Genomic DNA, 15042 nt, shown 5'->3' with positions numbered 1-15042 from the left:
CATGGAGAAAGCAAGAGAATTCCAGAAAAATGTCTATTTCTGCTTCATTGACTACGCTAAAGCCTTTGATGGTGTTGATCACAACAAACTGTGGCAAATTCTTAAAGAGATGGGAGTACCAGACCACCTTACCTGTCTCCTGAGAAACCTGTACGAGGGACAAGAAGCAACAGTAAGAAGAGGACATGGAACAACTGATTGGTTCAAAATTGGGAAAGGAGTACGACAAGGCTGCATATTGTCGCCCTGCTTATTTAATTTATATGCAGAGTACATCATGAGAAATGCTGGGTTGGATGAATCACAGGTCGGAATTAAGATTGCTGGGAGAATTATCAACAACCTCAGACGATACCACCCTAATGGCAGAAAGTGAAGAGGATCTAAAGAGCCTCTTGTTGAGGGTGAAAGTGGAGAGTGCAAAAGCTGGTTTGAAACTCAACATTAAAAAAACTAAGATCATGGCATCTGGCCCCATCACTTCCTGGCATAGAGAAGGGGAAGAAATGGAAGCAGTGACAGGTTTTATTTACTTGGGCTCCAAGATCACCGCAGACGGTGACTGTAGCCATGAAATTAAAAGACGCTTGCTCCTTGGGAGGAAAGCTATGGCAAACCTAGACAGCATAGTAAGAAGCAGAGACATCACCTTGCTGACAAAGATTCGTATCACCAAAGCTATGGTTTTCCCAGTAGCAATGTACGGTTGTGAGAGCTGGACTATAAGGAAGGCTGAGTGCCGAAGAATCGATGCTTTCGAACTGTGGTGTTGGAGAAGACTCTTACAAGTCCCTTGGACTGCAAGGAGGTCCAATCAGTCCATCCTAAAGGAAATCAACCTGGAGTGCTCATTGGAAGGACAGATACTGAAGCTGAAGCTCAAATATTTTGGCCACCTAATGCGGAAACTCCCTGGAAAAGACTCTGATGCTGGGAAAGAGAAGGAGAAGGGGACAGCAGAGGATGAGATGGCTAGATAGCATCACCGATGCAAGGAATGTGAACTTGAGCACACTCTGGGAGAGAGTGGAGGACAGGAAGGCCTGGCGTGCTATGGTCCTTGGGGTCACGAAGAGTCGGACACGACTGAACGACTGAACAACAAATTCTGTTTCTCCTCCCCATGGAGAAAGGAAAGGACTTGTACCAGGCTATGAAGCTAAACTGGTCACTAGAAATCTTATTCAGACATTATTATTATTATTATTATTATTATTATTATTATTATTATTATTTCAACAATATTACCAGGCATCGACCACACCCCTATAAGGGCTAGTAGCCTTTTACTTACTTGAAGGGCTACCTTCACCCTATCAGCCTGCCTGCACTTTTAAGATGAGCAGCAGAGGCCCTTCTCATTTGCCCACCTGTGAGGGCAATTATGTGGTCAAATATATGGGAGGTCCTTTTCCGCAGTGGCCCCATGTCTCTGCAATAAAGTTGCCATCGGGGGTTTGCCAGGCCCATCGTTGCAGGCTTTTAGGAAAGTCCTGAAAACTTACTTCTTTACTCTGGCTTCCCCCTTATTATGTTTTATTGGACTGGGTTGTAGCTGCAGTTGTATGTGGTAGATATTGTTTTTATGCTGGTGTTGTTTTTTTAGGATGTTGGCTGCTGTTTTTACTGTTTTTATTACCATCTCAGTTTTTATTATGTGAGCTTCATTGTTGTGCACCACCTTGGGAGAGCTCCTGACCTGGAAGGCAGCCAAGAAATATTTTAAATAAATAAAAATTTAAATTATTTTTTTTTTAAACATGGGAAAAAATGAAAATGGCGATTCTTTGGATTCTGCACCAAATGCCACTTTTTGCAGTTTTCCTTTGCTTCCACTGATTCATGGCATTCAGGCAGCGCCTATGAATCACAGAGCTTGGATGACAACTCCCCTCACCCCAAGCCACCCCCCCCCCCATATTCTTAAGCAAGGACCATTATTCTGCAAGATGTGGCATAAACTGAGCTGCAGCCTTGTGTGAAAAACATGGGGATTTACTGTGTAGAGAGGCAATCATGTGAAGGTCTCATTGCATAACCAAAGCGGAAACCTGGGAAAAAGTTCAAACGGCTTTCACACAACCACTTGCCAGTGAATATGGGGATGTGGCCTAAAACCATGAGGCAGGCATTAAAGAGCGAGGAACCCAAATGATGCCCTATTTTGAAGACTGCTCAGACGATGTCCTCAGCTATAGATGTAGCTTTTTCCTTCCAATTCCAAAGTTATCTATAGCAGGTTTTATTTTATTATTGAAGTAGCGCAAGCAAAACAGACATTAGAAAGTAGGTTGATGAGTCATATTTCCTCAAGAATTCTGGGAAATGCCAGGCTGCTTTTTAATGAGTAGAAGGGTTTTGCTAGTGCTTTCCCCAGCCAAACTAATAAAAATGGAAAGGAGCGGTTAAAAACAATCTGCCAAAAGGGTGAATGAGGAAAGGTAGGAATTGCCTTGATTTGAATTCATCCCAAGTGAGAGATCATTAGCCACACAGCCTGAAAAAAACCAGCGAGTATATGCATGCGCGTGTGTATGCATTTATATTGCACATATCACAGAGCACATGCACTTATGGGGAATACACACTTTAAAAGAGCTTGCCAAATATGCTTGCTTTTTTATTATTAAAAAGGATTTGGCTTCACAAAGGCACAACTGTAAGAAAGCTTGTAATTTGCCCAAATAAAACTTAATTTGAGCCATGAAATAACTGTGGTTTATTGTGTAATATATGTGCTATGTGTTTTAATTTAATAGAATCCAATATAACTGTAAGCCAGTAGAGTTTTTATTTCATTTTTTTCAGAGCAATCCCAAGCTGTTCCCACAGCACAGGACACCACACAGATGCTCTTTTGCAGAAAGCACCAGCAGGCCAGGCGTAAATCAAGGCCTGAGGAAGGATTAGTCAGAAGAGATTCTGGAGATGCGACAGGAACTTGCCCTGGGGTCAAGCGTGAGGAGGCCTGCAGGCCAGTGGGACGGGGGGGGGGGTCCTTCCAAAGGGGCACAGAGATTCTCAGCCTAGAGGGAGGCAAGGAGGGGTGCTGGGAAAATGGAGGGGGGTTAAGGCAGGTGGGTCGGTGCGGATGGAGGACAAGGAGGGCTGTAGCACCAGCAGGAGGAGAGGACCCAAAAGAACCTGACTCACTCTGGCTGGGTTTGTGTGGGTTCTTATTTTACAGTCCACACCAGGGTCTCCGTCTTATTGCAGTGGGTCGGGGAGGGGGGGATCAACAGAAGGGCTCCATGGCTAAGCACAGGCAGGCATGCAGAAGTCGCCCAGTCCCACCCCCCGCAGCACCTCCAGTCAGTGGGACCTCGGGCAACAGGGCCAAGAAAGGCCTCTTAGCCTTCTCCAACCCGGTGCCCCCCAGATGCTGGCTGGGAATTGGCAGTCCAGCACATCTGGGGGAGAACCAGGGAGGGCGTGGGTGCTGCTGCTGCTTGTGAGGCAAGCGCTACTATGTAGTACAAAGGATGCCTCTGGTCCACGCGAGGGACTTGGGCACGATACTTTGTGGACAGGGCATCTGGATCAGAGACACGTTTACATCCCCCCAGTGATCACCACCCGGTCTCCGCCTTTCTGTGTCCTGTCTTGATGAAACTGGAACCAAAAGAACAAGCAGGAGAGACGAGAACCCGCTGGGCATCTTGTGAGCAGCGTCTTCAATTGTGATAACTGGAAGAGGGGCGGGGGGGGGGCTGTTAATGAACCCCTCCCCCCAACCAAGGCACAAATCGGTTGCTATAAACAAGCAGTGGAGCTTGGGCACTTTGGATTTGGTAACGCTTTTCAGCTGCTGTGTTAAAACCTTCATTAAAAGGGGATTTGGTGAACTCACTCATGGAAATGGTACAGGAAAGAAATGGTGCCCTTTAGAATTAAATGTCTGAACCAAACTTAGGGGGGGTGGGGGGCGAGCTTGAGGAACCAATCCGGCAAAAGAGAGGCTGGCATTCGTGACAGTTGATGACCCAGAACAGGAAGCAGTTGGGGATGTGGGGCAGGGAGGGACAGAAGGAGGGAGAGTGCCAATTGTTTAACAGGAGAGAGGTAAAATACAGAAGTTGGCAGTGCTGGATCCCTGGGATCATGGAATCAAGTTGGGAGGGATCTTGGAGATCATCTAGTCCATCCCCTGTTCCATGCAAGATTTGCAGAGCAGGATGCAGATGCAGCATCCACGAAAGACAGCTGCCTGCCTCTGATTAAACAGCTCCAGTGAAGGAGATCCCATCTCCTGAAGCTGTCTTCCAGTGACATCATTGGTTTCACTGTCAACAGTGGAGGCTGGTGGCTCCAATGTCAGTGGGACAGTGAATTCACTCCGGGTTTCAGCCAGAACTCTAAAGGAACTATCCAAGCTCCTTTAGAGGCCTGACTGGCTCTGACTGAAACGGGGAGTGGATTCACCACCCCACTGACATTGGAGCCACCAGCCTCCACTGACTGTCAAACAGCTCATACTGTTGGGTTTCTTCTAATGCTTATCTGAAATCTGCTTCCATGCAATTTCCACCTGTTGGTTCTAGTCCTGCCTGCTGCTGCAACAGAGAAGTAGTTTGCTCCATCTTCTGCATGGCAGCCTTGCAGACATTTGGAGACCGCGATCATGTCTCCCCTTAATCTTCTCTTCTCCAGGCTAAACATACCCAGCTGTTTCAGCTGTTCCTTACAAGACTTGGTTTCCAGACCCTTCACCTTCCTGGCTGACTGCGTCTGGATGCGTTCCAGGTTTATCCATGTCCTTCTTAAAATATGGCACCCAGAACTGGACACAGTTCTCCAAATGCAGCCTGACCAGCACAGAATATTACTTCCTGTGATGGAGACAAAGTGCTTTCAGTTATTCAGCCTAGGATTGCATTAGCTTTTCTAGCAGCTGCACTGCACTGCTGGCTCATATTCAGCTTTCGATTAACTAAGACACCTAGGCTTTTTTCACATGTACTGCTGCAAGAAACAAACAAAATAAAAGAAGCAGGAAACAGCTTATATCTACCCCTTCTTGCACTGGTTCTTGCTTTCATTTTCAGGTATCTCATCATAATCCATATGAGCACCATACAATATTTTAGGAAAAATTACTCTGTGGATCTTTTGGGGAAAATGGAAGCATTTCTCCCTTATAGCTATAAAATAGGTTTGATAGAAGCTGCGAAGATTTCTGTGGCAAGAACATGGGGCTCTGCTGGAGCCTAGCATCATATAGGTTGAAGTCTTCCAAGGGAAATCAAGACCAAGTCCCGCCCATTTGAGTTCCACCCGCAGCAGAAATCCATGCACAAGTGGTTGTGTGCAATCATCTGCTCTAAAAATTGGCACCAAGATAACCCAAAGTCAGTGCCAAGAAAAAACAATCTGGATTCTGCAGGACTGGTGCAAATCAGCCTCTGTTCCTACATTGTGCATGCTTAATCCTGCTTTTGCTGGCCACGGGGTGGGCCAAGGAGCTCAGTAAGGCACTGAAGCCTCTGCCCCTCCATTTCCACTTTCTGAGGTGTCACTCATTTCTTTCGGCACACATGCAGCCTGATCTTCACAGCCCTAAAGGTGAGAGATGGGTGTGGGTGGGGGTTGAGGTTGGAAATGAAAGATTCTCTTGAAGCTGAATTAAACCCCCAATACTGAATTCCACAATCGCCTCACCCCTGTTCTCCAAGCACCAGTTGTTTGGTGGCTCCCCAGCCTTTTGTGCAGTTTTCCCCATTCTGAAAGGTTGTGATGCCTCTTCGAAGGTTCCGTTACAGCTTTGAGTTACAATATGCTGGGCTTTTGTCCCCGCCCCTCTTGCCTTTGCTGCCGCCCACCCAAGAGCTTCTCCGAAACAGAATTCAGCCCTCGGGCTGAAACAGGTTCTGAGATATGGGAAACCTCAGATCTCCCCATGCGGTGAGAAGAGAGCTTCGCCATGCAACGATGATACGGGAACTGATTTGGCACACTTGGATGAGTCGCCTCCAGCTGTCCTCCAAGTCAAGGAGTGGCCCTTTGCTACAGTGAACATCATATTACGGCCTTCCAGCACTGCCCCTGTCCAGCACAGGCTGCTTCTTTAGCTGCAGTGGCAAAAGTGGCTGTGTGTGCTACAAATGCTCAGAGCAGAAAGACTCACGGTGGCAAATGTTAGAATCTGTAATCTGGAGAGTGCCACACTGCGAGAGGCTGGATCCTGTGTGGTTCTATATACCAGGACTGTTCCTGCTTTTGATCATCATCATGTTAGGGGAATGAAAACCTTTTAGGTAAAGCAAGTGTTTATTTTTGGAGCAGGGAAAGAAAAGTTACAGATATGCAGTCGTCCTGTCTCCACTTTGGGCTCCAGAATGCCAGTTAGTTAATGTCATAAAAAATACCCCTCCTTCCCTCTCCTTTCTTTGTTTAAAAAATAGACAATTGTGAGGGGGAACCTATAATGCAAATACTTTATTATCATCAATGAGTGACTGGTATTAGCTTTTTGTCTGGGTATTACTATTAAAAAAATTATACAGCCAAAACATGGTGCCTTTCCAATTTTTGCTGTATATTTTTTTCTTCCTTTAAAAAAACTGTACTGAAAGACTTATAAGCCAAAGTGCATTTTCCTTTTTTTGTCCATATACACATTGCACCATACATAAATAATTACATTGTAAAAATGACTCCATAATTACAAGTATAATATATATTTTCATATAATATATAAAACTTTATATTAAATCTAGGTAGATGTTATTTTGGGATAGTCTGTGTTCCTCTTTGAGCTCCTCAAAGGCTGACGACTATCTGTTGTTGTTGTTGAGCAAGATTTCTAGCCAACACGGACAAGAGGTGATAAACTGTCGTGAGTAGCAGGGTCCCCACCCTTTTGCAAAACTAATCCGGACGCTGTTTGGGTCGTAAGGCCCGTCTGGATATTCCAAGTCGGTGGTGTGCTGTAAGAGGCAAGATTTCTCATAATCAAAGACCTTTATTGAATAGCCAGGCATCACTTTGCGCACGATCAAAGTCCGACAGTTGGGAATGTCCAGTGTTGGGGAGTTGACGAAGACTGGGTGTTCGCTGCGGTTGTAAGCCCATACACCATCTGGTTCTTTGCTGAGCAAAATCCCATATCCAATCTTGCTCTGAGTCCGCCGGACAGTCTCACTCCTGTTCTCCAGGTTTAGCTGTCCGAGGCAGAAGCCATTTCCTTGAGGTAGGTCGAAAAATATACTGACAGACTGTTCATACACTGTGTAGAGGCGCCCAACACGCGTACGATGTTCCCAGTAGGCCACGCTGCACCAGTGGCTTCGTTTAATAGCGTCGGGTGACGTACTGGCATCTAAGAGAAGAGGAAACACAACAGCAGAGGACTTAAGAGCAAAAGAAGCAAAGACACGTCTCCAACCAGCGATGGTGCCAGAAGCGCCTCCATTATCCCAAACACCATTTCTCCAAAATTCACTCGGGCCATGTGCAATTTAGGAAGTAGTTACGCTGGACTTTCAACAGGGCTACATGAATGTCAATCAAGTGCTTAAATGTGGAAGGAGAGAACACCGCCCCCCCCCCCCGGCTCCTTCCCTATCCCCCAGCCCCTGGAACGTGTTGCAGAGTGATAACTCAGAGACTGCCTTGCACAGCACTGCCTGGAAACTGCTCAGCCCAGGAATCCACATCCTTACAAGGGGGCCTGGAAAAGGTGAAACTGCCTCTTTCAACACATGTAATCTGGAAGGCTTCACAGGCTCCCTTCCAAAAAACCATTTGGGGGATTCCAAGGATGACCGTAAAATAAACAGAACTTCTTCACCCAGGCACCCAATCTGCGTCAATTCCACGGCTGCCACGCGTTGCCCGAGGCTCTTTTCTGCTGCCATAGCTGTACCGCACCTGTGTCACACATCCGACATCTCCTGCCTTTTGAGCACTTAGAGAATTTACTTCCAGAACTACAGGGGACGTAAGGCTTCCCCCTGTCCCATATGTGCTCCCTTAAAGTGTCCAGAACCCCACAACTTCCCAGGGGCCACCCCATACCATGAAATCACCAATCTAGCCTTTGCAGTCAAGAGACAGAATCAGAGGCCCGTGGGCAGAAGGCCCTGCTCTGTTAGCTAGGCAAGCATAGAATGCCAGGCATTTATACTAGGCCTGGCCAATCCAGAAGCTTCATATTGCCTACCAGTCACAGTGGCCAATCTTGCAAGCCCTTATTCTGCCTATCTGGGGGGGAGCACCCATGCCATCCTAGGGAGCTCACTGGGCTGTCCAGCCTCAGCCCCTCACGTTCCCGACTCAGACCCTCGGCAAGCCAGTTCCCAAAGGGGCTCCTGTTTTTGTTGTTTCTCTTCAAGGCTGACAACTTTAGATGGGCGTGAGAAGAGTGGAGTGGCAAAGTAAGCCCCGGTGAGCAGGAGCCCCCCAGTCTCGGAGACTCTTGTCCATTACACACAAATCCTGAAGAAATCCACAATCCAGCATCCATTTCTCCATAACCTTGACAGCTGGCAAATTACTTCTGTTTTGTTTTAAAAAACAAAGAAAGTCAGAGCCATTGCAAGAGCCTGAGGAATATTCCAGCCATCCCAGCTCAAATTCTGGATTATTTGCACATTTGCCTGAAACACTCCAAAGCCATTTCCTTCAAGGAACCTGAATCATCACGAGATGGAATCCCTTACTTTCCGAGCCTGGTTGCCCTCAATGCATCCTTCTTTTGCTGGCCAGACAGGGTTCAGCTACTTAGAGATGCCAGGCTTCAATAAAAAAGCAAACAGAAAACTAAAAGACAATAATTGCCTCGGGTGTAGCGACGTGTGGGGACTGGCCTTCTTGGCTCCGGCAGGACTCGCTTCCCCATTGCGGCTGCGCAACGTCAACCCAGCATTCTTGGTTTGAGGAGGAGCTCTGGAGTTGCAAACCTCGGCAAGGAGCATTGGCTCCTAGGGCTGGCGTCCAGTTCCCTAACAATCTATCACAAGACCGCGGCCTCCTGACCCCTCTGCCTTCATGCCATCAAGTCCGATTAACTCGATTAACTTGCATGCAAGCGGAGGCCATCATTTTGCTTGAGAGATTCTGTTGAGTCACCGGATCTCAAAAACAGTGCCCCCCCGCCCCTTTTGATTCTCACATTTCACTGGCAGGGGAAGTAGCCCTGCTTGCCTGGGGAACCATCTCTGAGCTGCTCTGCTTTGTTAAGAGTTTAACTGGTGTTGTAACGCTACAATTTTAAAAGGGAAAAAGGAGGGGGAGACAACTGAGCTTTTCCCACCTCTCAGACAGACAATGCAATGGACAAAAAACCTGACTGGAGTTCAAAAATGTTTTCACGTTTTGTCAATCAAGTCCCTTTCTTTCCTAGGGACACCCAGGAGCAGCCACAGGGGAAAAAACTCATGTAGAAGTGTAAACACTGAAGAAAGTGTTTTCTTCTTGGCCCATCTGTTATTATTGGCCATATTATGTTAATAATTTGGAATAATTCAGAATATGGAAATAATTCAGCCAATAATTTGGTAAGCTTCTGGGGCAATGGCTGGTACCTTGGCTCTATTACATAATCTGCACCAGAAGAATTGTGCCACATGGGCCCTTTACAGGCTGGCTTGAAGGGATCTGACTTTAAAAAATATCCATATTCTGAAGAAGACTATTAGTGCTGGAGTGCACTGTCTGAGGTTCCTAGGTGTGGAATTAGGTAACAAAATGCCTAAGATTCAGGCTGAAACAGTGCCAGCCAAAGACGACACAGGTTGCAGCTTGATGGCCAAGGTAACAAGGAGGGCAGAGAAGAAGCACCTTAGGTGGGCTGCAAGTAACAGGGTGGAGGCCGAGTGGTTCAGAGAAGGGACAGGAAGCCACAAACTTGGCACAAGCCCCATCATAGGTCAACTACAATTCTCCTGACCCCTGACTCAACGGTTCTATTCCGGTTGCTGGCATGTTCCAAGTTTATGTCTACTCCTGGTGTTCTCCCTATGATATCTGGCAGGTAGAATACCAGCTTTTTGACTATGATACCAGATTGAATGATCTTGGTGGAATATACTAGGTTTTGAAATTCTGAACATCTGAGCATTTAGGGACTAGATATGTTTGGCATGCTAAAGAAGATATATCCAGTTGCGAGCATACATATACGCCGGCAGATATATCTGTGAAATCTCAGTGTAAGAATCTATTCTTCCTAGGTGCTAGGAAAATTAGAATGTTTTGAAGTTTACAGTTTTCCAGAGGAAATAACCCTCTTGAGACACAACAGTTAGTGGCTCAGCTCTGAGGTAAAGAATATGAAAACCCAAATGCTTCTTAATTGCCCAGCCTTGTGGCAGAATGCAAGGTTCCTGCTGAACTCTGAAAGTTGTTCAGGGGAAACAACACTGGTTGGAGAATGATGGAGGTGGAGATGGGGTGGGGGCTGGAGGAGACGTACGTGGATGTCACGTGACTTTAGGCCACCAGCTGAACCCTTGGCACAGAGCCACACCCTTGCAACCTGCTTGCTCTGGGCCTGGAAAGCTCCTGGTCTTTGCAAAATTCCACGGGCATCTTCATCAGGAAAAGGAAACGTCTCCAAATCATTGATGGTAATAAATGCCCAATATGTTAATAAGAAAAAGAGAGTGGAAGTGGGTCCTTTCTGCTTTGACAAGCAGCACTGATCAGACTTCCCATCTCTGGAGAACTTACAATAGAAAGTGCAATTGCACCCTACCCAGAACAATCAAATGAACACCACAGTCAACTGAAGTTAAGATCCAGGGTGGGGGAATTACTTCCTAAATCCCAGTACAGTCATCAGTCAGACCATGAAGTTGCAGACAGAGGAGTGAGGCTTGGAGATGGCCCGAGAGAGCCATCATTGTCCATGGACTGCACGCTCATCCCTGTTCATAGGTCTTGCGTGTTTCTGCAGTGCTCCAAATGCTTGTAAAACCTGTTTGATCAGAGATGGCAGTAGCACAAAAGGAACGAGTGCACACAGCATGGGCCGCAATCAGCCACAAACGCGCGCTGTTGACCCCATGTTCACACCACAGAAGAAGGGGTGGCAAGAAACCTCAAAGCCTTGTGCGGGGAGGTTTCTCGACCCCAACGGGCCACAGCAGAAGCACCAGAATGAAAGCTGGTGTCAGCCTGCAGAAATGCACCCTGCTCTGTCTTGAAGAAGGCCGGCGCAAACGTCCCAAGTGGCTGCAAGATTTTTAGAGGCACCAAAAGAAGCTATGTTCAGCCTGAAAGGTGCACCACAGGCTCTTTTTGCCATGGATCCAGAAGACACTGCTGCACAGCACCTAGACAGTGCGGTGGCGCTATCAGGTGTGGCAAAAAGTCTCCATCTCAAAACCCACAGTGGACTTTTCATGGGGAATCGCTTTATTTCCCTGCCAGCAAAAGCTTCACCAGCTAAATTTGTGTGAGTCACGTTTCTGTTACAGGGGTGGGCAACTTGTGGCCCTCCAGATGTTTTGGCCTACAACTCCCATCAGCCTTAGCAGCAGAGCCAACAGTGAGGGACGGTGGAAGTTGTAGACCAAAACATCTAGAAGGTCAGAGGTTTCCCAGCCCTGTGTGACAGGCACCAGGGCAGGGTCAGGAAAAAAAAAAATTAAAAAAATGAGACGGCAGCCCTAACAGCCGACTGGATCACCCCTGGGTACCAGAGCAAGAAGTGGATCTGTTTCCACTAGCAAGATTAACCCAGCACCCAACTTACTTCCACCCCACCTCTCCAAGATGAGTGTGCCATCTTATTCCAAGTCACACCAGCTGCAGTAGAACTGGAAGGTTTTGTCTGTAAATTCTGAAATCTGGGAGCAATTAACGGCTTCTTTGTCTGCTTAACCCCTTGCACCCCTTCCAAAGCACCACTGGTCCATTAGATACAGCGGGTGCTATGATGTGGTGTGTGTGCGTATTTTAAAGGAAGCACTACTTAACCCTTAAAGTTCCCTGAAAAAACGAGAGGTGGGGGGAAAGCTCTGCATTTTGACTTTGCAAAGAAATGCAAAGAATCCAAATTTAGGGGCCTCAGTAAGTTCAACAGGGCTTACTATCTTGTAAGTATGGTTAGGATTATTATTAATCGCAGTTGTTTCCCAACTTTTTCTCCAAGAGCTCAGGGTGGCATACATGGGGGTGATCTCATGAGCTTCTTGACAACCCTGTGAGGTTGCTGAGGCTGTGGGGCTGGCAACCCCAAGATCACCTCGTGAGCTTCATGGAGGAGTGGGGATCTGGACCCAAATCTCCCTGTTCCAACAGACATACAGCCTTGGTTTTCAGAACCAATTATGTCAAACTAAAAGAAACCTTTACAGCAGGATGAGCAACACACGGCCTGGTTGGCTTGTGCTGCTCACTGGGATTTTGGAAAAAATTGTGGTTTTAGCACTATGGAGTGCTAAAGGGGTCAAATTTAGCTTGTTCTGCAGCTAACTTTGACCCCTTTTGTATACTGCAATGGTTTGCCAAGAAAACTTGGCAGCAAAACTGGCAAAACCTTTTTTGGGGATGCCCCATGGAGTGTGTCCTGTGAGGGTGCCTGGGGGGCAGGGGGAATGGCCCCTGGACCAACACTCCATATGTCCATATTCCTGGGTTCAGTCCATAGTTACAGGCTCTGGGCAGGCTTGAGAAAGTGGCAGCAGTTTTGGTCAAAGATGTCCACCCGGGACCTTGAAGAGCTCTTGTTAGTACTGGGTTAAATGGGTCACTGATCTGTCATTGCATAGGCTTTTTTTAATGGCACTTTTTCTGTAACATATGGGAATTTGGGGGAAGGGATGGGCCCCTGGTGTGAGACAGATAACTGGGTACAGCAGGAATCCCCGGGCTACTAGCCACAGCCCTCTGCCTTTGCCACAGTTTCTCGTTTTCAAAATTTAATTAGTTCCTCCATAAGGGCCAGCAACCTTCTCTTTTTATCCAAGCGGAGAGCTTTAGGTTTCAGACAGACTCTAGATTCCAATCCAGGTTGTAGTTGCACATCCCACTGAAAGCGGGGGAAACATACGCAGATCACTGCACTTCACATCCCATTCTCAGTGCTTAAATTACTAATCGTTAATTCCTTAAGTCATTTTTGTGCAAAGAACTCCCATTTACCCAGCCTGAACTTACTACCAGTCAATCTCATTGGATGATCCTGAGCTCAAATATTTTAAGTGTGTAAAAATATTCCTTCTTTTCACTCTCAACAGCCTTAAAGAGCAATACTGAATCCTGGGGTGAGAGAATAAGCTTGAACTCAGAGAGGACCAAAAAGCCCTTCCCTTCAGAACAAGGAACAGCAGGAAAGAGAGAAAGGATGGAGGCAGTGAAAAAGTCCCATGTGATTAAAAAAGATGCTACGTTTAGGTAGCTACACCTCTGAAGTGATGCTGCAGCAACGATGCCAGAGGGTTGTACACCTAAGAGTGGGAAAGAAAGACAGACAGACAGACAGGCATCTTCCTGTGCCAATTTCTCTTTGTTAAAACTAGGGCTGTGTACCACTTCAGCCCAAAGCCTGAGTTCCGAGCCAAAGCAGGGCACTTCCAAAGTGAGGCAATGGGAGCGCGAAGTGGGCCGGGTCACTCCAAAGTGCTTCGGAGCCCAGCCCCTTACCTGGGCCCTTGGGATGTGTGCCAGCAGCCGTCTTCCTGTTCCAGGGAGTCGCCATTTTTAAAATGGCAACTCCCTGGAGCAGGAAGACGGCAGCCAGCATGCATCCTGAGAACCCAGGTAAGCTGCTGGGGGCTCAGGCAGTGTGGCCAGGGGACCTCCAGAATCAGCCCAAAGTGAACCAGGCCCACCTCGGAAGCCCCGAAGCAGCCTCCGAGGCAGATCGGGGGGTCCTTGCACAGCCCTCATTAAAAGGCAGCGGGAACTATTTGGGATGCCTTTTCAGGCTGGGTAGGATGCAAGGAAAAGAGAGAAGAAACCGATCTCCAGTCTGATGGCAAGGAAAAACTGCACTGAAAAAGGAGATGGTTAAGGGGTTCTTCTGCTGAAAAGGCCATTCCTGGGGAAAGCTTTCTGGAAAAAGTGACACCCCCCCCCACCTCATACACACACAGACACACACACCCGCCCTACCTTGAGCCTCTTTTCTCTGTCAGCTCCCATTGCTAAAAAAAAGTGCTCGCCTCAACCACAGCAGATATGTTTTCACTCTTTTCTCTCGCGGCCGATCCAAACAAATCCTGAGAAGATTAACCTGCCTGGCAGAGCTGACACAGAGCACAATGGCCAGCCCAGATCCAGCACTGCGTGGGTGGAGTGCAGAGGGCTGCCCTGCTTCTGTTCTCTGCTGCCAAGCAGGAGTTTGTTTCCAGCCATTAGGCTCAGCCCCTCACCAGCCTAGCCGGGATGGCTGACCATAAGGCAGGATGGGGAGCATTTCAACTGTGCTGTTTATCCCTCCCCCCACTTGCTGCTTTTCAAATACGGCCACAAAGATTCAGTGGCTTCCCAGGAAAGCCTGGGCTGCACGTTTAACATCTCCCCTCCCAGTCTGGGAGACCATATAACGCCGACCTTGAACCAACTACACTGGCTTCCACTTTGCTTCCAAGCTCAATTGGAAGTGCTCGTTATGACCCGTACAGCCCTAAAGGGTTTGGGGCCAGGATATCTGGAAGGCTGCCTCTTCCCATAAGAGCCTGCCTGTACTTTACAATCTTCATCAGAGGCCCTGTTGTAGGTGCCATCACCAAGAGAGGCTATGCTGGGGGGGGGGGGGATACAAGAGACAGGGCCTTTTCTGTAACGGCACCTCAATTGTGCAACTCTCTTCCAAGGGAGGCCAGGCTGGCTCCAACCCTATTGGGTTTTAGACAGGCAGTGAAAACTGTACTGTTTCGCCAGGACGTGGGCTTTTAAAATTGCTTTTTCTCTTTAAAAATGTTCCGTTTTTGTTTTTACCTATTGTGATTTTAGTGTATTATTGTATTGTTGCTTTAAATGAGGGGCATCAAACTACTTTGGGGGGGGGACAGATGACCCACCCACCCCTCTGTGGACTGTATAATGTCAGCAGGCACACCTACGCCCTCCTAACATCATTTGCTCCCTGGC

General features: G+C 47.5%; 2 protein-coding genes across 3 annotated transcripts in view; one reads left to right on the top strand and one right to left on the bottom strand.

Moving 5' to 3' along the window:
* Positions 1–15042, top strand: part of LOC146337301 (uncharacterized) — a 60197-nt gene that overhangs the window by 25719 nt on the left and 19436 nt on the right. Inside the window, exon 1 of one of the 2 annotated variants that reach the window (XR_014785425.1) lies at positions 13633–13707. The exons of the other annotated variant lie outside the window; for it this stretch is intronic. The gene's annotated coding sequence lies outside the window, so the exon portion shown is untranslated. Of the gene's footprint in view, positions 1–13632; positions 13708–15042 lie in introns of those variants that run through there. 2 annotated transcript variants of the gene reach the window in all.
* Positions 6421–15042, bottom strand: part of SMAD6 (SMAD family member 6) — a 69093-nt gene continuing 60471 nt past the window's right edge. The window contains exon 4 of the mRNA XM_084817504.1: positions 6421–7318. Within this exon, the coding sequence (XP_084673630.1) occupies positions 6774–7318 (545 nt within the window). The 3' untranslated portion in view covers positions 6421–6773. The remainder of the gene's footprint in view (positions 7319–15042) is intronic.

Source organism: Heloderma suspectum, chromosome 11 (assembly GCF_057233095.1).
Source record: "Heloderma suspectum isolate Gila_16-S chromosome 11, 16-S_ref, whole genome shotgun sequence".
NCBI lineage: Eukaryota > Metazoa > Chordata > Lepidosauria > Squamata > Helodermatidae > Heloderma > Heloderma suspectum.
Note: the sequence above shows the minus strand (reverse complement) of the source record. Positions and strands in the feature narration are given on the sequence as shown.